Below are 20141 nucleotides of genomic sequence, written 5' to 3' on the forward strand. Positions count from 1 at the left end.
TGCATAGGATTGCACTCTAAATCTACATTATAGTGATAGAGTTACAATAAAATGTGTGTTTAACACTAAATATATTTTGAAATAACTCTGAGGTTAGTCTGTCTTTCTACAAATATGCAGACACATGCACACACACGTGTGTGTGTGTGTGTGTGTGTGTGTGAAACATATAGAAAGACTAAGAACAGAGTATTAAAAATATATTTTAAGCTAAAAGTTTTGGCTTCTGCCCTCATCAGTAGCTGTGCTAGACATTCTACCTTAAGACTGACTGCATCCACAGCGGATGCAGAGCCTCCTTGTTGCTTTGCTGTTGTGCCGCTTTACACCAACCTCTCTCTCTATACGACAGGCTAACCTCAGAGTAATTTCAACATTTACTTAGGGCATAATCCTATGCCTGTTTAGGCAGAAAAAGTCCTACTACTCTCAGCATTCCCCATCTGCAATGGCCATCTGCAAATGGCCCATCTGCAATGGCCATCTGCAAATGCTGAGAATTGTAAGACTTTTTTTTTTTTCCTGTTTAAACAGGCATAGGATTGTGCCCTTAGCACTCAACGTTTCAGCTTCCGCCCTCATCAGTGGCTGGGATGTTAAATGGGTACCAAGGGTGGCAGTTTGGAATGATGGGAGAAGAAAATCTCTAAGGAACAACAACAACAACAACAGGTATGAGCGGTATAAAGCTTATGAATTGTCCTCCAGATTAAGGCCGTATGAAGATCCAGGTCCAGAAGTTTTCCTTTCTTTCAAGCATGTCAGTGCCCCCTGTATGTTCAATTAGAAGCAACTGTAATTCCGAGAGACCGCGTGCCAGCAAGTTATAACGCCTTGCAACGGGTGCTACAGCACCCGTTGCAAGGCGTTATAACTTGCTGGCACGCGGTCTCTCGGAATTTTTCGTGCGAATCGCGGGTTTGTGGTGACGGAATCCCACGCGCACAAACATACATAAAGCATGCTCTCCGCGGCTCAGAAATTCAAGCCACGGGCCGCTCTAATTCTTCTTATCTCTGCGACCATATTCCGGGAAAGGGCAGAACTACGTCGCAGCGCGATGACGTCCCACCGAGTCTCTGGCGGCGCTCTCGCGGGCGGGCGGAGGGAGGGAAGGGAGCGCATGCGCGGAAGCGGGCGAGGCCGAAAGGACGCGCGTGGCGGGAGGAGGCGGGGCGGAGCCGAGCGCGGCGCGCGGTGAGTCCGGTGGAGATGGGATTTGCCTCAGGGAGGCCTCCCCTCCCCCATCTCTCCTCCATCCCCGCCTGCTCTTCTGCGGCTCCTTCGGCGGTGGGACGGCAGGATTCTGCCCCCCCCCCCGACTTCGACTCTCCGCTGGGCCTTTTGAGGGGTGGCCCCCAAGTTCATGGCGCTTGGAGAAAGTCCTGCTGGGCCTTTTGAGGGGCGGCCCTCAAGTTCATGGTGCTTAGAGAAAGTCCTGCTGGGCCTTTTGAGGGGGGGGGGCAAGTTCATGGTGCTTAGAGAAAGTCCTGCTGGGCCTTTTGAGGGGGGGGGGCAAGTTCATGGTGCTTAGAGAAAGCCCTACTGGGCCTTTTGAGGGGTGGCCCTCAAATTCATGGTGCTTAGAGAAAGTCCTGCTGGGCCTTTTGGGCCCCCCCCCCCCCAAATTCATGTTGCTTAGAGAAAGTCCTGCTGGGCCTTTTGAGGGGGGCCCCCAAGTTCATGTTGCTTAGAGAAAGTCCTGCTGGGCCTTTTGAGGGGGGCCCCCAAGTTCATGTTGCTTAGAGAAAGTTCTGCCCCTTTTATAATGTCCCTTGAGGATTAAAGGCGGCTAAGGCACGATCCTGTGCATGTTTAGACGGGGTGGGAGGCCCACGATTCCCAGCATGTCCTAGCCAGTGTGGCTGGCTGAGGAATGCTGGGGGTTCTGGGACTTCTTTTTCTCTAAACGTGCCTAGGAGTGTGCCTTTTATAGTGTGCAATCCTATGCATGTTTAGATAGAAGCGGGGGGGGGGAAGGCCCACAATTCCCAGCATGGCCCAGGCAGTAGGGCTGGCTGAGGAATGCTGGGGGTTGTGGGCCTTTTTTTTTTGTCTAAACATGCATAGGATTGGTCAAAAGAATAATAAAAAAAAAGTAACTACAATTACATTGCAAGGTTTTCATAGATTCTTAGAGTTGAAGGGGGAACCTTGTAGGCGAGGGGTGGGCAAAAGGTACAGCTGGATCTACAGGTTGATCTTTGGGGAGCTTGGAGTAGTTTGGCAAGAATTTCTCCGCCCCAGTCATTTTAATTGGAAAATGACTCTACCACCAGCCCAGCCCTAAATTGTACTGCTGAAATTAAGAAAGTATTGGGGTGGGGTGGGGTTCAGGGTATAATCGAGTGGGGTTTTGTGTGGCAGTTCTGTTGCTCAGTTCTGATACCCAAATCCTCGGGCTCAGGATTCTTTAATTCTAAGGCTATGACTTGAATGAATAAAGATAAGTTTTTCGCCTTGTCTCATAACACTAGAACCTGGAGTTCTTTTTCTCGCTATTCTTTCCTTGAATCTTTGAAGCCAGGTATATGGCTGGGCAGGGCACCAAAACAAGCTAGGACTAGGCCAAACAGGTCTGGCCAGAGACAAACCATAGTATATAAATGTACAAAGAAACCACAGTTAAGGTAAGCATGTCATGGTTTAGCATTTGTTAAAATGTGGCCATTGTGTTACTGTTATCACGATGTTCGTTAGTTTTCTTTGTTGTTCTTCGCAATTGAGAATTTTGTAATAATACTTTTTTTAAAAAAAATCTGATTTCTCTTGTTTCAGACAATCCAAAAGACATTATGAGAGTGAACACAACACTGCTCTCTTTCAGAAATAAGGCCATATTGGCTCCTATGGTGCGGGTTGGAACCCTACCAATGCGGCTGCTGGCTTTGGATTATGGTGCTGATATTGTATACTGTGAGGTAGGGAAGCCAGAGAATATTTTTCTATTTGTTTTCAGTGGCCAGAAATACTCCAGGTACTTGCTTACCTAGGCACCTAAAATTTCTGGTTAGTGCTTAGGAATTTGAACCTCCTCGTGTTGAGAGAACCTTCAGTATAGTTAACTGGTTATATATATCTTTAGTTTTCCGCTTTTCCCCCCTGCTTTTCCATGGGGCAAATTCCCTACTGCTCCCTTAATCACTAAAGGGAAACTAGTGATTAAATCCCCTACTGCTCCCTTAGGATGCAATCCTATGGGGATGGCCATAAGCCTCTGAACTCTGAGGCTTCCAGCCACCCAAAGCAGAGCGGGATGCGTGGCAGAGGCAGTCTTTGCCTTCGCGCTCCTCCCACTCTGTATTATCTCTAGATGGGCGTTTTTGCCCATCTCGCTGAGGCATTGGGGAAGGAAGGAGGCTGGGGATATGGAATAAGCCATTTCCTCCCTTCCCTTCCCTCTGGCACCCCCCCCCCCACTTTCTCTTCCCTCCAAGGTAGCTTTTGTGAGCTAGAAGAGCCAGCTGGTGCAGTTCTCTCCACGCTGGCTACCGGGGAGGGCAGGGAGGTTGGAGCACTGGGTCTGACCTCGGATCCAGGAATCCAAAAGCTCCTCGCCCCCATCTAGGGGCCATAGGATTGCTCTCCCTGTCATTAAAGGTAAACTTTACTGATTTAGTGATATCTTTAGTTTTGTAGAAGTTCAACTTTTTTCTGCTTCCACTAATAAAATTATATTTAAGGAGGCAAACATTTAGCAGAGAAGATCAAAGAAAAGATGCTCCCCGCTCTCTCTCATCTGTTTTTGGCTTGGCTGTAGAATCCTTTGCCTGTGCAAGTGGTTGAAAGGCATTTGGGGATGTTTTGCTGATTTAGTTGCATGTATCTATTTTCTTGACAAAAATATTTTGTGCTAGCAATCAGCTTATGTCTTGCATTGAGACACGCTGAAAGGGTGTATTTGTAACCCCCACCCCGCAGTCTCTTGTTATGAGTATTGGCACCCAGCCGGTTGATTCAGAGATCAGATTATGTATTAATGCAGGTACCACACAATGGGCTTGTGCAGAGGTAATGTTGATGCACACATAACACTGGCTCCATGTTAATTGCCAGTGTGAAATGGGAACACAGGCACCCTCTTCCCACCCCTTCTATTCCATTGGGCAAATTCCCTACTGCTGCCTTAATCAGTAAAGGGAAACTTCAGCTCAGACCTTAACTGTTCAGTGCTAATGAGGTTTACTTGAAAGTGTTTTCAGGGGTAGGCAATCTGGTGTAGTTCAAAACATCTGGAGGGCAACTCCCCTTCCACCATGGCCAGTGGTCAAAGATTGTGGGAGTTGGAGTCCAAAACATGGAGGGCACCAGGTTGTCTGCTGTTGGCACAAACCATGATGCAGTTCTGCAATAAGGCAGAAGGGGGGAATTCAGTTACCAGTTTTGTTTGTGCATATTTTCTTCTGTTGGATTGGAGTGTCTTTGTACTGATGAATATATTTTTCTCTCTGGGGCCCTTGGTCTAATCCATTTTTGAAACTTTTGCCATTATTCTTTAAGGAGCTGATTGACATAAAGATGCTTCAGTGCAAGAGAATTGTAAATGGCAAGTATCTGCTCATATGTTAGATCATTTGAATGAAAAATAAGGGGAATTTGTAGTTGGGGGTTTCCCCTGTTGTTTTGCTAAGATTATCCTTACTTGGTAGTTTTGCACTGCTGCTTTTGTTTAGCCAAAGAGTCCCTTAAAGAAGTGAAAGAATCTGTCTGCTAAAAGTTGAAGATTTAAAGACAAGCTACAAAATAAGATAGTCAGTCTTCACAACCACATGGCATGCCTGAATGTTACAGGGGAAATCCCTGTTCTTGGATTAAAACAGGGATGGGCAACTTGTGGCCCTCCAGATGTTTTGGCCTACAACTCCCATGAGCCCTAGCCAGCATAGCCAGTGGGGAAGGATGATGGTAGTTGTAGGCCAACCCTTCTGAAGGACCACAAGTTACCCACTCCAGGATTAAAACATTAAAAATAATTACTTTCACAAATTGCTCGATGAAATGGACAAGACTTCAACGTTTTCATTTCCATGAACAATTTCACAAAAGTGAGCTTGTTCTAAAAAAGATGTTCTTGTTTTAAACATTATGAAATAATTGGCAGTTGCCAATACTTATTTCTTTGATTTATAAATGAAAGGGTGAACTTTGTAGTTTGTGAATCGTGTCAGCCAGGTGCTTACTCAGTCTGAAAATGTTTCAAGAGAATTGCTGATTCTGTGGCAAAAGGGGGGTAAGCGTTTATGAGCAGGTTGTTGGGGAGGGGCCCATTGATGGCACACACACCCTTTCACGGATCCATGGGTTCCATTAACAGGCTGATGGTTTGACTCAGGTGCACCATGGGTGTTTAATCAATTCAGCCGAGTTTCATCACTGGCTTTCCATGATCAGTAAGTTAGTCCAGAAAGGATACTTTTCCTCCTCGAGTTTATAGTAAGGAACCTCTTCAGCTTTTTCTCCAGAGGGGATTTGGAGTCTCCTCTTCCCACATTTCTCTGGGATTCGGCCTGTATGCATGGAGTTCCTTCTCCTGGAGCTCGCTCTAGTGCCTTTTATCAAGGAGCCTGCTACAGCTGGGCTGCCACTGCTTCCAGCCCTGACTGGCCAAACTTGGAGATCTTGGAGATCCTGAAGCGGGAGTTCAACTTCCCAAGTCGGGATGGTGGTTTGGATTCCTTGCTCCCCTTGAGACAATGGGGGATAGCCCCAGCCACGTTCAAGTCACTTGAGGTTATAGATATCCTTGCTCCTTCACCTCCAATGAAATGAATTCCATTCACTCCTTCAATGGAATGAAGGAGAGGGAGGGGCTGGAGATGGCGGACTGAATGAGGGGCAAGTATTGCTCCCTTGGTGTTCTCTCCTCATGCCTGTATTTCCCTCTTTACTCCTCTCTTGCATGCTTTTTATCTTCCTCTACTTGCTGATCTGCCTGTCCTTTTGCTCTCCTTTCTATCACCCCCCCATCTGTTTCCTTCCTCCTTTTATCCTGTTTCTGAGCTACATCGCCACACCTCCCTGTCTCCGCTTGCTCTGAGCTGTAGCTCTTTTAGGCTGCCAGGGCAGACCGCAGACACAAGCCCCATGGCTGTGCTGACTCTGCCCACACCAGCGATGGGGTAGCATGGGAGGCAGCGAGCCCTGGAGGCATTTCACCAGGCTGTTTTGAGTAGTAAGAAATTCTTTAACCCGTGTAATTTTGGCTGATCTTTCACATTTTTGTTTAGAACAAATACCTAACATTTCCTCCGGATGTCAAATGTATTTCAACTGTATTTAGAAAGAGATGCCCATTAGGGTGTTCTAGGTGGCATCCGTTAGCTAATGGAAATAAACATTTTCTACAAAATGAATTTTGTAACTCTTAAAGTAGTTTATTGTCTAGCAAACTAACTTCAAGCACCAGGCAATTTTCAACAGACTGCTGAATATTCCCCATAAGCTAATTGGCTGCATGAATGCATTTCAACACAGACCCAGATTTGAATTCAGTAAAGTCCTTTGGCCAAATGGTTGGTATAGAGATAATTAAGAACTCTGGCTGTGAAATAGATACTTAACCCATACATAAAAATAAACAAATGTTCGTACATTCTTTTCCTGTGTTTGAAGACATGGGTTGTAAGTTGCTGGGACTTCAAGCTGTTCAAGATTGCTTCTATAGGGTATTAAAATTCTTCTCGTTGAGCTCTAATTGTGCCAAAAATGTACCTGCTTGCCTTGGAAGAGCTTAATGCTAATCTAATAATGTTAGATTATTATAATGTTATGTTGCACAATTTTAATTGGGAAAATGGAAAGCCAAACTTCCAGTCATCTTTACAGTATATTTTTATATCTGGCAGCAACTAAGTTTTCCTCTCAAGATTTTAGAACTGAAACCTTTTGAGTGAAAATGTGGATGCTCCTTGTGTGACATTTACCTTAATGCAGTTCTGCGTCCCTTCTCTGTCATGCAGAGGTGCTTGGAACAGTGGACTTCGTTGCTCCCAATGGAAGGGTTGTGTTCAGAACCTGTGAAAGGGAAAAAGACTGTGTTGTCTTTCAAATGGTAAGAAGTGACTTGCTTTTTACTTCCTGCTAACAAAATAAGATCTGTAATGTTCACATATTTTAATGAACTGCTAAAGCAAGAGCTAATTGATCCTCTTGCAATTTCACTGGTTTAGGAAAGAATATAGTTTTGTAAGGTTTAAATAAGTTCATGGGTGATTCTTGTGCTACAAGGCATTGTCTCCCAGTTGATTATGTATTTGTATTAATGTTGATGATAATGATCTTATATTTATTTAGTAAAGTTTCCCAGCAATGCTTCAGAATTCATTTTAGGTAATACATTACATTTGTCCATCTGCACTAACTTCCCATTGGCTGCATTTGGAGGCCATGATAAACGTGATGCATTCTCCCTACCCCTTTCATCAGGTGTGGGTGAGAGGGATAAAAAAAAAATTATTTCCATTTTTAATAAAATGCAGCTTGTGTTGTCTGGACCAGACAAACTGTAGTTAATCTTACCTGTGGCTTGCTTGAAACAAGCCAACTTGTAACCATGTATTATGAAGCTGGCTTGCTTCAACAAACCATAGTTAAGATTAACCATAGTTTAGGGCTTGGAAATAATGCTAAACTATTGTTAACTGAAACTGGAAGCAAAAGCTTCTGATCTCCTTCCAGCTGTGCTGGAGGAGGAGAGGGGAGAAAGGCTTGTTGAGGTTCACTTAGGCTCATTCTTGTAATGCTAACCAGGGGTAGGCAATGTGTTGCCGCTGCACCCCCCAGACACCTTCCTTGGTCCCTATCAAGGCATCTCACCTCTCCTGTTCTTTTTTCAAATTAAGAAATATTCTTACTAGCACCTGGGATCGCTTTAAAGCAAGTGAGGGCTTCTAGCTGCTGCTATCTTAATTTCCCATGAATGCCTTTGAGCAGATGTGGGGCTCAGAGGCATTCTTAGGAAATGAAAGTGGTGGGTGGCTGCAGGCCACCAAGAGAAAGAAGGGAGGAGAACAAGAAAAAGGAACCCATCACTACTGGCTGGTAAGCTGGGAAAGGAGCAGGGGGTGGCTGGGAAGGACAGCAGCGAGCCAGCACACTCACACACTCCCCTCCATAGGTACTGTTAACCACAGGTTTTGGGGTTCATGTGAAATGACAATCCTCAGTTAACCAAAAGCAGAAGCTTCCCAACTCCTCCTTCTGGCCACATGGGTTAGGTATGTTCATGAGCCCAAGGCTTGCTATGGCTTGTTCCTGCTTGCTCCTGTTGCACTAAAACAATGGTTTAGCACAGGGGTGGGCAACTTCTGCAGTCCAGTTCCCCACCCACCCAAACCCACTGGGGCCACACCCTCCCCCTGCTGAAATTGCTGCTGCGCCGCTGAAATTGCTGCTGCGCCGCTGAAATTGCCACAGAAATTTAGCGGTGGCAAAAAAAAAGCTGCATTTTCCGCCTTCTTTTAAAGGGAAAATTGTGCTGCCCCAGGGCTTCCGGGCATGTGTTTTTGCTTTAAAACACGGCATTTGCTCCCTATGTACTTTGTTTTAAAGGGAGAGTGTGGCTTTTTTGCTCCTGTTGTGCCGCCAAATTTCAGTGCTATTTCAGCAGCAAGGACTGCAAAAAGTGCTGGGGGAGGTGGGGGGGGGGGGCTCATGCAGGCTCAGTGTCTCGGCTGATTTACTATCATGGGAAGCTGCTTTAAGATACCACAGCAGTTTCCTGCTCCTGGAAACTAATATGAGGAATTTCCTGCACATTTGTTTGAGCTCCTGATGTTCTTGTTGCATCAATACATCACCCTGATCCCAGCTTATCAATTGTTCCACCTATTTACAATCGCATATATATTCATTACATTTATAGCCTGGGCAGCTGGGGTTTTGCTGCCTGCTTTAAAAATACACATCACTTAAAGGTTAAATTAGATTAGAGTTAATTGGTTTTTATTCTACGTTTCTGCCACAAGGAGATACATAAAGCAGCTTACTAAATTAAAAGATCAATAAAACAATTAAAATATAAGCAATATGCAGTCTTCATAAAGCAAAGAAATTTGGCAGCAGTAGCATAGTGGATAAAACCAAAGCCAGAATAGTTGATCAAAAATTAAGCACAGCATCATGGCAGAATATTCACAAAACAAAGGGACACTGAAACAAAAGGAAATGTTTCCAAACCTGAAGGTTCAGCTGAAGGACATGGTGAATCAAGGGACTGGGCACTGTAGGAAGATCAAGAACACCTGGCCCTAGCCCATCCATTGAACTAAAAAACTGACTTCTCATCCTCTCTGCCCTTCAAAACATTGCTTAAAAGCTGCTAAGCCAAGCAAATCTTTTTGCATCCATTCCTGCAATTCCCACTGAAATGTATGTAAATGACAACAATTTGCACAGTCCCATTTTAAGAACGAGTTCTTAAGGATGTGGGGAAACTTTTTTTCCAGCCCCCTGGTTAAGTATATTAATCTTTCTGGCCTTAGTCCATATGCTGTTAGAACTGTATTTTTACTGTGGTATTACGTTGATTTTTATGTTGTATTGTTTAAATTTGTGAGCAACTCTAGGAGTCCTTTGAGCTGAATAAGTGAGACATAATTGTCTAAAATAAAAATAAATCTATTGTCTACATCTTTTTTCCTCACTGTTGTTCAGGGGACAGCAGATGCTGAGAGGGCCTTGGCAGTTGCCAAACTTGTGTAAGTATCTGTCAAACATTATCTTATATAATAACTTCTTTCCTTCTTTGGGGCCTGCTGAAAATGTGCTTTGCTTCCTCTTTACCTGTCTTTCAAGTAAATCCACAAAGGCTACTAACTTGTTAGTTTTTACTTATTTCCACACATCCACGAGTAAAAATTATACTCGTCATACCAGCATTTATGTCTCTACCAAGCAAAGCAGTAGATAACAAGTCTGATGTTTGTGATAACTCAATATAGTTTGGTCTAAGGTCTCCCATGTTGTGCATCTGAGCATATGCTTAGTCCAGGAATTTGTTTTCAGTGCCAGAACTGGAGCTCACACATGCGTCCTTTCACACACAAATCTACTCTTACCCCAAGCTTTCTTGATTTCAGCAACCTAATTCGGGTGGAAAAAAGGCTTCTTGTTTTAATCTATTATAAACCGCCTTGGAAATCAATTGGAAATTCAAATCTTTTCAGTAGTATGTGTCCTCTGCTGTTCACATTTGTGATTTCCTTTCTGTATTTGACATTTCAGAGAGAATGATGTGGCTGGCATTGATGTCAACATGGGATGTCCCAAAGAATATTCCACTAAGGTTGGTTGAATCTTGTCCATCTCAGTTTTTTTTTAAAGACTGTATCTTGTATGGTTCTACTTCATATTTAGCACCAGCAGTTTGCTAGATGCTATACAGAATCCTTGGATTTGTTGACGTCAGTATATACTTTGGGCATCATTTCAGTTGTTGCCATCTCTCTCCTTGTTATAATGTTGTGAGAGAACAAGACAAGTGTCTTCCCTTGGAGGTATGTACTGTGAACTCATGATGCCAGTTGTAACTTCTTCTGTGTCATCAGCTTACATAACACTCCAAGTTGAATTACATCAAACCCCATTGTAATTCTGTAGTGCATCTACTGGCTACCCATTCGTTACTGGGCCAGGTTTAAGGTGTTTGGTACTAGTGTACAAAGCCCTAAATAACTTGGGACCAGGATACCTGCGAGAGCGCCTTCTCTCCTACCATCCTGCCTGGTCACTGAAGTCATCAGAGGGCATGTTCCTGGTGGCTCCACATGGACCCATGGCCCGACTGGAATCCACTAGGAAAAGAGCCTTCAGTGTAGTAGCCCCCTTCCTGTGGCATTCCCTGCCATTGGAGGTCAGGCAGGCGCCAACATTGTGTTGCTTCTGGCACCTCCTGAAGAGATAGTTATTTTGGGAGGCCTTCCTTGAGCAACCAGCCATGGTTTATCAAAACTTGGTTTGTCAGAATTCTTGTTCTTAAAAAAAGAAAATAAATTATTTTCACATTCTTGTTTGCTGTTCACCACTCCGAGATCTTTGGATGTGAAGCAGTATACAAATATTGTAAATCAATAAATCATGGGCTGATATCACTGGGTAAAATGGTTTTGGCTAGTGTTTCAGCCAAAACATGTACTTCCCTTCGAGAAATACCATCTTTGTTGTCATGCTAAGGAAAGGTAGCATTTGTTCCACGGAAGCAAACATAGTTTTTCTGTAAAACTGAGAGTGCTTTGAAGCTTTATTTGGGGAGGTTGCTATGCTACTTGATGATCTTATTGATTGTTATCACTGTGATGCTGAGATAATGAAGGATTTTTGTGTGCGCGCATTTTCCCAGGGAGGCATGGGAGCAGCACTCCTGTCTGATCCTGACAAAATAGAATCTGTAAGTAATCTCTCTTGGTACTTGTTTTGTCTTATAGATTTATGTCATTACTTAATAAAGAATGAGATGCCAGGTGAATTGGGATGGGAGTGGGTTGTATAGAGGATCAGGGCACAAGAATGTTGGATGGAGTTGTATCAAAAGTACATGAGTGTCGTAACTTCACCCAAACAGTTATTTGTAGTGTTATTTTCCACTCTTTGCAACAAAGAGTTATTGGAGTTTAAGGGGGTTATTTAGACTCCCTGTATTCCTAGTTGGCTGCTGACCCAAAAACCAGATTGTGGATACAAATCTTGTGTAAGCCTTCCAGACATGGATTGGCTAGCAGTCTGAACAGACAGTGAAGCATTCATAAGCCTAGGACATTGTTCACAACTCCAGTCCTATTAAGAAACCTTTTAAGGTACTTTAGCTCCTCCACTGTTCTAACTGTGAAAGGAGTTGAGGTGGTGGTGGTGGGGGGGGGAGCACTCTTCCTAAGTAGCAAGGAGCTCTGAACTCCAGGTACTGTCAGGTATTTCAAGACTGCAGAGCTGCATTCCTTGTGCTTACAGAGTACTTTTTTCTCCTTTTCTTTAGATTCTGACTACTCTTGTGAATGGAATTTGTAAGCCAGTGAGCTGCAAAATCCGAATCCTGCCATCAGTAAGAACGTATTGTGGTATTTGAAATATCCGTAAATGATCTTAGAAAAATGTGCACAGTGCTTTGACCAGAAAAAAAAAATCTAACTATAATTGAGCTGAATAGAAGTGAGCCAGAGAATACTGTCATGCTGGCAGTCTGTGGCAAAGCATTCAGTAAAGAAGGTTTTAAAAGAAAAATACAATTAGCTTTTTAAATTTTGAAGAAGCCAGCCAAGCCCTGAAAATAACTGCTCAAGCAGATGGCTTACTCACATGAAGGAGTGCAGTGTTTAGAAGAGGCAACTCAGATGAGATTGTGCCTTCCCTTCTGTGAAAAGGAAAACTGCATATAGCATCCTTACATGAGGACTGCACTGCATTTCCAGGCAAAAGGTTGAATTGGCTGTAAGCCAAGGGTGGGGAAACTTTTTTGGCTTGAGGGCCAGATTCCATTTTTGAGACGCTCTCAGGGGCTGCATTCCAGTGGTGGGTGGAGCTAAAGGCAAAAGTAGGTGGGGCTGAAAATCCCCCCCCCCCCAATTCATTGTTATCAGCTTATAGTAGGAAGCATGTCTACTCACAAGTGAGCAGGACAAGCCTCTGGATGTCTACTCAGAAATAGGCAGGAAAGAATAACTCAGCGGCACTTTCAAATACCATCCCAAACACCAAGCCTCTGCACGTCTACTCAGAAGTAAGCATGAGCAACATGTCTACTCACAAGTGAGGAGGGCAAGCTTCTGCAGGACAAGGCTGAGAAGGAAGCAGGGCTGAATCATGCAGCACTTTTCTGCCCTGGCCACACCCTCTCTGCCCCACAAGCAAAAGCTCTTATCTCCAGTCAGCAGCTGATCAGAGATAACTGCTTTCCCCAGCTAAGTACTGGGAAAGGGAGCTGGATACAGTGCTAAGCAGGAAAAAGCACTGATCTCTGATCATTTACTGATTGACGGTAATAATGTTTCCCTGTGAGGCAGAGGCGGGGTGGGGACAGGGTAAGAAGCTGCTGGTAGTATGGCGAACCCCTGTGGGCCTTATCAGGCTGGATTTATTTATTATATGCTGCCTTTTCCTGCAAGGAACCCAAGGCTGCTTGCATAGTTAATGTCACTGCTGATGTAATGCTTCACTGCAATTAAGGAGCAAAGTGAGAACTCACTCTGGGCTCACGATCCTGCTGTCTGCTTCTACTCTCAACTATGATTAAGTGAGGCCCCTCTATGACTTTTGCATTAGACCTGTGGCTCGGGATAGCTGTTTCAACACATCCATCTCTGTAGACCCTCATCCCACACTGGCAGCTGACAAGAATTTGCAAAACTGCAAAGGGGTGTGTGTGTACTCTTTACAGTGAGTACAGGGGTGAACCTGCAGGAAAACCTATCCCTACCTTCTTTTTTCATGTGCCAATGCACCGAGTTAATAGGAGGCTGTTGCATAAATGTGTCTTGGGCAAAATATGCATTAAAATGGTGCTTTGCCGAGTGTCATTGCTGGGATGTACGAGAATAAGTTGGGTTTATGTGTGAGTTTAAGGCTGCTATTCTATACATCAGAGTGCAGAACTTCAGACTCGGGGCATTTTGGCCCTCTGGGATTCCTCAGAAGGCCATGTCCTCTTCCCTTGGTCCCACACTTTCCCCCAACTACCAGTCATTCTGAAAGGTTGAAATGCCTCTGATGATGAAACGATGTCCTCAGTGAGGCCCCTCTGATGTCAACACTATCATCTGTTCAGCAGCAGGTGAAAACTTTAATCTCAGGCATTTGACAGCGCATGATAGGGTTTTTAACAGGTCCTGGGATTTCTTATTGTTAAAAATGTTATATTTTATTTGTTTATTTCTATACTGCCTAATAGCCAAAGCTCTCTGGGTGGTTCACAAAAACTAAAACCTCAAAGTACAACTTAAAACAATATAAAATATGAAAGTTTAAAACTACAGTATAAAAGTACAACCAAAATAAAACCTAGCAGCAATGCAGCGATTTAAAATACAGAGCTAAAAAACTAGAGTGCTAAAATGCTGGGAAAATAAAAAGGTCTTTCCCTCATGCCGAAAGCAGTACAACGCAGGTGCCAGGCATTTTATTTATTTATATATATATATATATATACACACACACACACACACACACACACACACACATGTGTCTGTGTTTTATGTTGTATGTAAATGGTTTTTAATATGTTACAATATTGTACTTTTATGGCTTTTAATTTTTGTAAACTGGCCAGAGAGCTTTGGCTATTGGACGTGATAAAACTGTAATAAATGACATGACATGGTTAAATAGGGCTTTTGTGCATTTAGGCCCAGTCTGTACCTCTCAAAGTTGGGAAATGATGATTGCATAGATTGGGTCTATATGTGTGGTCCCGTTCCACATGAAGGATGTTGTTTGATGTTGTACAGTAACCAACCCATCTGCCCAGCCCCTATTGTGTGGCCACGTCTTCATTTGTTGTTGTTGTTGTTCAGTCGTTCAGTCGTGTCCGACTCTTCGTGACCCCATGGACCATAGCACGCCAGGCCTTCCTGTCCTGCACTCTCTCCCGGAGCGTGCTCAAGTTCATATTCATTGTATCGGTGATGCTATCTAGCCATCTCATCCTCTGCCGTCCCCTTCTCCTTTTACCTTCAGTCTTTCCCAGCATCAGGGTCTTTTCCAGAGAGTTTTCTCTTCGCATTAGGTGGCCAAAATATTTGAGCTTCAGCTTCAGTATCTGTCTTTCCAATGAGCACTCAGGGTTGATTTCCTTTAGGATTGACTGATTTGACCTCCTTGCAGTCCAGGGGACTCGTAAGAGTCTTCTCCAGCACCACAGTTCGAAAGCATCAATTCTTCTGCGCTCAGCCTTCCTTACAGTCCAGCTCTCACAGCCATACATTATTACTGGGAAAACCATAGCTTTGATTAGACGGACCTTTGTCGGCAAGGTGATGTCTCTGCTTCTGACTATGCTGTCTAGGTTTGCCATAGCTTTCCTCCCAAGGAGGAAGCGTCTTTTAATTTCATGGCTACAGTCACCATCTGTGGTGATCTTGGAGCCCAAGAAAGTAAAATCTGTCACTGCTTCCATTTCTTCCCCTTCTATATGCCAGGAAGTGATAGGGCCAGATGCCATGATCTTAGTTTTTTTAATGTTGAGTTTCAAACTAGCTTTTGCACTCTCCTCTTTCACCCTCAACAAGAGGCTGTTTAGATCCTCTTCGCTTTCTGCCATTAGGGTGGTATTGTCTGCATATCTGAGGTTGTTGATAATTCTCCCGGCAATCTTAATTCCGACCTGTGACTCATCCAACCCGGCGTTTCTCATGATGTACTCTGCATATAAGTTAAATAAGCAGGGCGACAATATGCAGCCTTGTCGTACTCCTTTCCCAATTTTGAACCAATCGGTTGTTCCATGTCTGGTTCTTACTGTTGCTTCTTGACCCTCGTGCAGGTTTCTCAGGAGACAGGTAAGGTGGTCTGGTACTCCCATCACTTTAAGAATTTGCCACAGTTTGTTGTGATCCACACAATCAAAGGCTTTAGCGTAGTCAGTGAAGCAGAAATAGACGTTTTTCTGGAATTCTCTTGCTTTCTCCATGATGCAGCGAATGTTGGCGATTTGATCTCGAGTTCCTCTGCCTCTTCGAAACCCAGCTTGTACTTCTGGTAGTTCTCGGTTCGCATACTGCTGAAGCCTAGCTTGTAGGATTTTGAGCATCACCTTGCTGGCATGTGAAATGAGCGCAATTGTGCGGTAGTTTGAACACTCTTTGGCGTTGCCCTTCTTTGGAATTGGAATGTAAACTGACCTTTTCCAATCTTGTGGCCACTGTTGAGTGTTCCAAATTTGTTGGCATATTGAGTGCAGCACTTTAACAGCATCATCTTTTAGGATTTTAAATAGCTCAGCTGGAATACTGTCATCTCCGCTAGCTTTGTTGTTAGTAATGCTTCCTAAGGCCCACTTGACTTCACTCTCTAGGATGTCCGGCTCAAGTTCAGTGACCGCACTATCATGGCTATCAGGGACATTAAGATCTTTCCTGTAGAGCTAAGTATTACCTACGTTGAATAGAAGCAGAAAACTTGAATGGTGGTTTATTCCTTTTCCTCCTTTTTCAGAAAGAAAAATCAATACATTTAGTGAAGAAGATTGAACAGACTGGAATTGCTGCTATTGCAGTTCATGGAAGGTAAGTTAATAATCCATCTCTCTGGAGACAGAAATACTGGTTAGCCCTTCTTGAATGTAGTTCTGCATCACGAGGGGCTGGCTGGCATTGCATCTGCTAAGAGGAACGCTCTTTGTTGGCAATGTTTGATCTGTTTGTTTACTCTTGTTCTCTCCCCTGCAAAGGAAGAAAGAAGAGCGGCCTCAACATCCTGTCCAATGTGATGTGATCAAAGCCATCTCTGAAGCAGTCTCTATTCCAGTAATAGCCAAGTAAGTGGGACTAGACAGCTTATTTTATTTTAAGACATCCATATCTAGTAATGGAAGTATATAAGAAAAACGAACTAGAGGCAGGCCACTGTTTCTTGCGTTCGAAACACAGTATCACAGTGGCACTCAGAGCTGTGTGTACTTGGTGCTAAACCATAAAATAAATTCTGCACCTAAGCAATCCAAATTCTGCACATCTAAATCCTGAATTCTGTGATGTGCATAAATAATGCAACGGTGCAGAAATTTCTTTTATGTTGCATACTTCTGCACTTTTCCCATTAATTTGCACAGCGTTTTCTTAGCCCTGTGCAACGGCAAGAATGAAGCAGGATACTGAAACCCTACCTCCTTCATGGGAAACCTCATTCAGCTACTCTGGCTTCTGAGACTTCAGTGGGCACTCCCTATGTACTACCAAGGATATATTTGCAACCATAAGGTCTATAAACTTATTTCTCCCTCTTCGCCCACCCCCCATGAAACTTGAGATTTTCAAGAATTTAAATTCTGTACCATATTCTCTGCTGGTGTGGAATTGCAGCATACATATAGCCCTGCTAGTGCATAATGTTAAGCCTTTTATTTTAGCTGAGGTTTTGTTGCTGCCTTTAGAATATTTCTAATCTTTGTTTTTGACTTAGACACTCAACTATGAATTAGAAGCACTTGCGTTAAGTCTTTTGGCTGCTTTGATGACAAGTTTTCCTAATCCTTCTGGCTGCAATAAGAATGCCAGGTCTGAGCACATTCCAGGCAGTCGTTCTTTCTGCCTTCACTGGATCAGCATGATCCCATTATCAGGGAAACACCGGAGTTCATTCTTGGCAAAACTATTGTAATTAACAATGGCTTAGCTTTTGGCTTGCAAGGATTGCTGAATAATAAACTGTGTATTTTAAGGCATGTGGAGTTCCATGTTTTTTTGAGGAAATACATTGCTATAGCTTGAGTTTACAGTTTAAAATTATACATCCCATTCATGTGCACATTTGTATCTTATAGGCTGGAAGAAATTGCTAAAAGTGAATACTATCTGGTTACCTTTAGTGTATCTCGCCTCTTGCTTTTTCTTTTAAAAAGGGATTTACAACAGTTTTATAAATAGTATTGATTGTATTACTTCAACCCAAAATACCAATGATGAAAAAGGGAATGAATAAAAATAATGTTACTCTTACTGGAGATAGGTACTGTATGAATTCAAAAACCTTCAGGCTATGTTCCTTATAACACAAAATGAAAACCCATGCGATACAGGTCAACAGAACTAAACATTGCCAGACTTTTCACACAACAAAACAGTCCATCACCTTCCAGGTGTGTGTGTGAAGCACTCCTAAGATTCTGTTGATTAATGATCTGTTGTGGAGTTTTTAGAAGTGATCCTTTGCTTTGAGGGTTGCTCGTGGCCCTTGATGTGGTAGCACTCAGCCTTTCTGAGTACTCTAGGGGCACAAATCTCCTATACAGTTGTCATAAGCCAACTGAAATAGGAGGGAACATATCAGTGGCACTTGCCAAAGCAGACACTGATGCCTTTGAACAAGACTACAGTGATAGGGAAGGGAAACTAGGGCAGGGTATACATTTAATTAAACATGGTGGAGTTTAGTCTTTAATGTAGCACCCAGTGCATGGGAACTTTGCTTGCAACTCCTCTGTCATCCATGTAATTGCTTTGGTTGATTTTCTTTATAATTATTTATAAAGCCACTTATTAGATAAAAGCAACATCCAAATGCAATAAAAGCACAGTATAAAGATAAAATCTCGGCAATATGAAGATAAAATCTCAAACAAAGCAAACAGAAGAATAATTACAATTGTATAATTAAAACAAAGTGCACTCTGAAACATGCCATGATGGCTTAAATAGTAATTTAATGCCTACTACATTTCACCAGTCCTGAAGAACAGCTCCATACAACTTGATTAATAGCACAATCCTAAGCATATTTACTAAGAAGTCAGTTCTGCTAAGTTCAGTGGGATTTATTCCCTGGTAAGCTTGCTTGGAACACACTGTGTAGCCAGTTATGTATTATTTCTTTTGTCCTGGGCTGTGCTTCCTTTCTAAGCAGAAACATTAATTTGCATGCTCTCTTCATCTTTATAAAGACAATTGGCTGACTTCCCTCTTTTTAAGAACTTGGGAATTGCTGGGACCTGGCTGCTATTAGAAAGCAGTTTTATGAATGACCTGAATGGAAACTTTAAGGCACCTGCTTGAACTGGGAATTATTGGGGGAAGGAGGCCTGATCCCCTTATATTTTATGCTCCCTCCCCCCACTTCTCTTTTTGTAGAATGCTATGTGGGGCCATCATATTGTAGAAATTAGGAGAAGTCAAGGGGGGTTTCTATATTTCATTGAGGGCTCTCCCGCATTTTCCTCCAAAATTTGAATACTAACCAATAGTATATTATGGTGCAATATGGTCTGGATTCCTCGGCACAATAACATCTCTACCTTCTTACCCTATGTCCTCTTCCCTTTTTCCTGTTGTCTTCAATTCTCTCTGTAATTTTTCCCCTCTATTTTTGCCTTTTCTCCCATTTCCCCCGTACCCAGAAAGAGGCCCACTTCACATTCAGGTCTTAAACTATTAATTTCCTGAGACAGCTGATTACGTGAGGACCAAATTAGACATGATGTTAAGAGAGCAATCCTATGGCCCCTAGATAGCATCTGGTGGTCCATAGGATAGTTTGGATTCCTGGATCAGAGGTCAGAGTCAGCGCCCCCTCCCCCTTGCAGCCAGGGCAGAGAGAACTGTGCCGGCTGCCTCTCCGAGGTCACAAAAGCAACCTTGGAGGGAAGGTAAAGCGGGCGTTCCTGTGGGCAGGGAGGGGACTGGGGAGGCTGACTTGTGAGGAATCCTCTGGCCTCCTTGCGTCCCCCTCCCCAACGCCTTAGCTAGATTGGCGAAAATGCCCGTCTAGCTGAAATGCAGAGCAGGAAGAGTGCGGAAGTGAAGATTGCCTCCGCCACTCGTGCTCTGCATTGGATGGCTGTAAGCCTCTGAGGTCAGAGGCTTACTGCCATTCCCATAGTATTATGCCCTAAACACATATCTTTGCATTTAATGAGATGGTGGGGGGGTTTTTGTTTTTTTTTAAAGACAGGCAAATTAGCATCAGATAGCAATAACTGATAACTTTTGGGATTGCAGCAGGCCCAGAAAAAGGAATTTAATCCTTTTCTCCCCTGCTGCAATTCTGGCAAAAATTACTCCTCTGAAACTGGTATTTGCTTTGGGGCAAATCCCTAAGTTAAGCTCATAGGAATGAGTGTACTCTGCATAATCCATTTATCTACAGCTTTCACCAAGTCAAACTCCGTACTTATAAAACAAAATTAAATTGAAGGTGATAAAGAACACAGCTACATATCTTTAAAAACACATTTTTATATCAAATAAAGAACAGCTATTCACACTTCAGTGTTATTGCTTAAATGTTGGACTAGTAAGGCAACTAAGCCAAGTAAAAGCAACATGTTGATAAAGGGCTACAAATCAACTCAATAAATTGATTGTTTAAAGTTAAAATTTAATACTTTGTGCAGCTGGAATGAACTGCTGTATTTTCTTAAAAGATTTATATCCTCCCTTTGTGCCAGACATCAGGTTTCCAAGGCAGCTGACAATAAGTAAAAATTAATGCATGATAAATATAAG

At 43.2% G+C, this 20141-nt stretch overlaps 1 protein-coding gene across 12 annotated transcripts in view; it reads left to right on the forward strand.

The window, feature by feature from the left end:
• The first annotated feature begins 1139 nt into the window (after window positions 1–1139).
• DUS2 (dihydrouridine synthase 2) overlaps window positions 1140–20141 on the forward strand; it is a 64860-nt gene continuing 45858 nt past the window's right edge. For 7 of the 12 annotated variants that reach the window (XM_084811996.1, XM_084811997.1, XM_084812000.1 and 4 more), the window contains exons 1-10: window positions 1140–1197; window positions 2779–2921; window positions 4501–4546; window positions 6960–7051; window positions 9655–9698; window positions 10225–10285; window positions 11339–11386; window positions 11969–12034; window positions 16138–16208; window positions 16373–16459. In XM_084811996.1, coding sequence (XP_084668122.1) covers window positions 2796–2921; window positions 4501–4546; window positions 6960–7051; window positions 9655–9698; window positions 10225–10285; window positions 11339–11386; window positions 11969–12034; window positions 16138–16208; window positions 16373–16459 — 641 coding nt within the window. In that variant the 5' untranslated portion in view covers window positions 1140–1197; window positions 2779–2795. Of the gene's footprint in view, window positions 2631–2778; window positions 2922–4500; window positions 4547–6959; window positions 7052–9654; window positions 9699–10224; window positions 10286–11338; window positions 11387–11968; window positions 12035–16137; window positions 16209–16372; window positions 16460–20141 lie in introns of all 12 variants that reach the window. The other 5 variants (XM_084812002.1, XM_084812004.1, XM_084812001.1 and 2 more) reach the window with 4 other exon arrangements.

The sequence above is a fragment of the Heloderma suspectum genome, chromosome 8, assembly GCF_057233095.1.
Source record: "Heloderma suspectum isolate Gila_16-S chromosome 8, 16-S_ref, whole genome shotgun sequence".
Taxonomy (NCBI): domain Eukaryota; kingdom Metazoa; phylum Chordata; class Lepidosauria; order Squamata; family Helodermatidae; genus Heloderma; species Heloderma suspectum.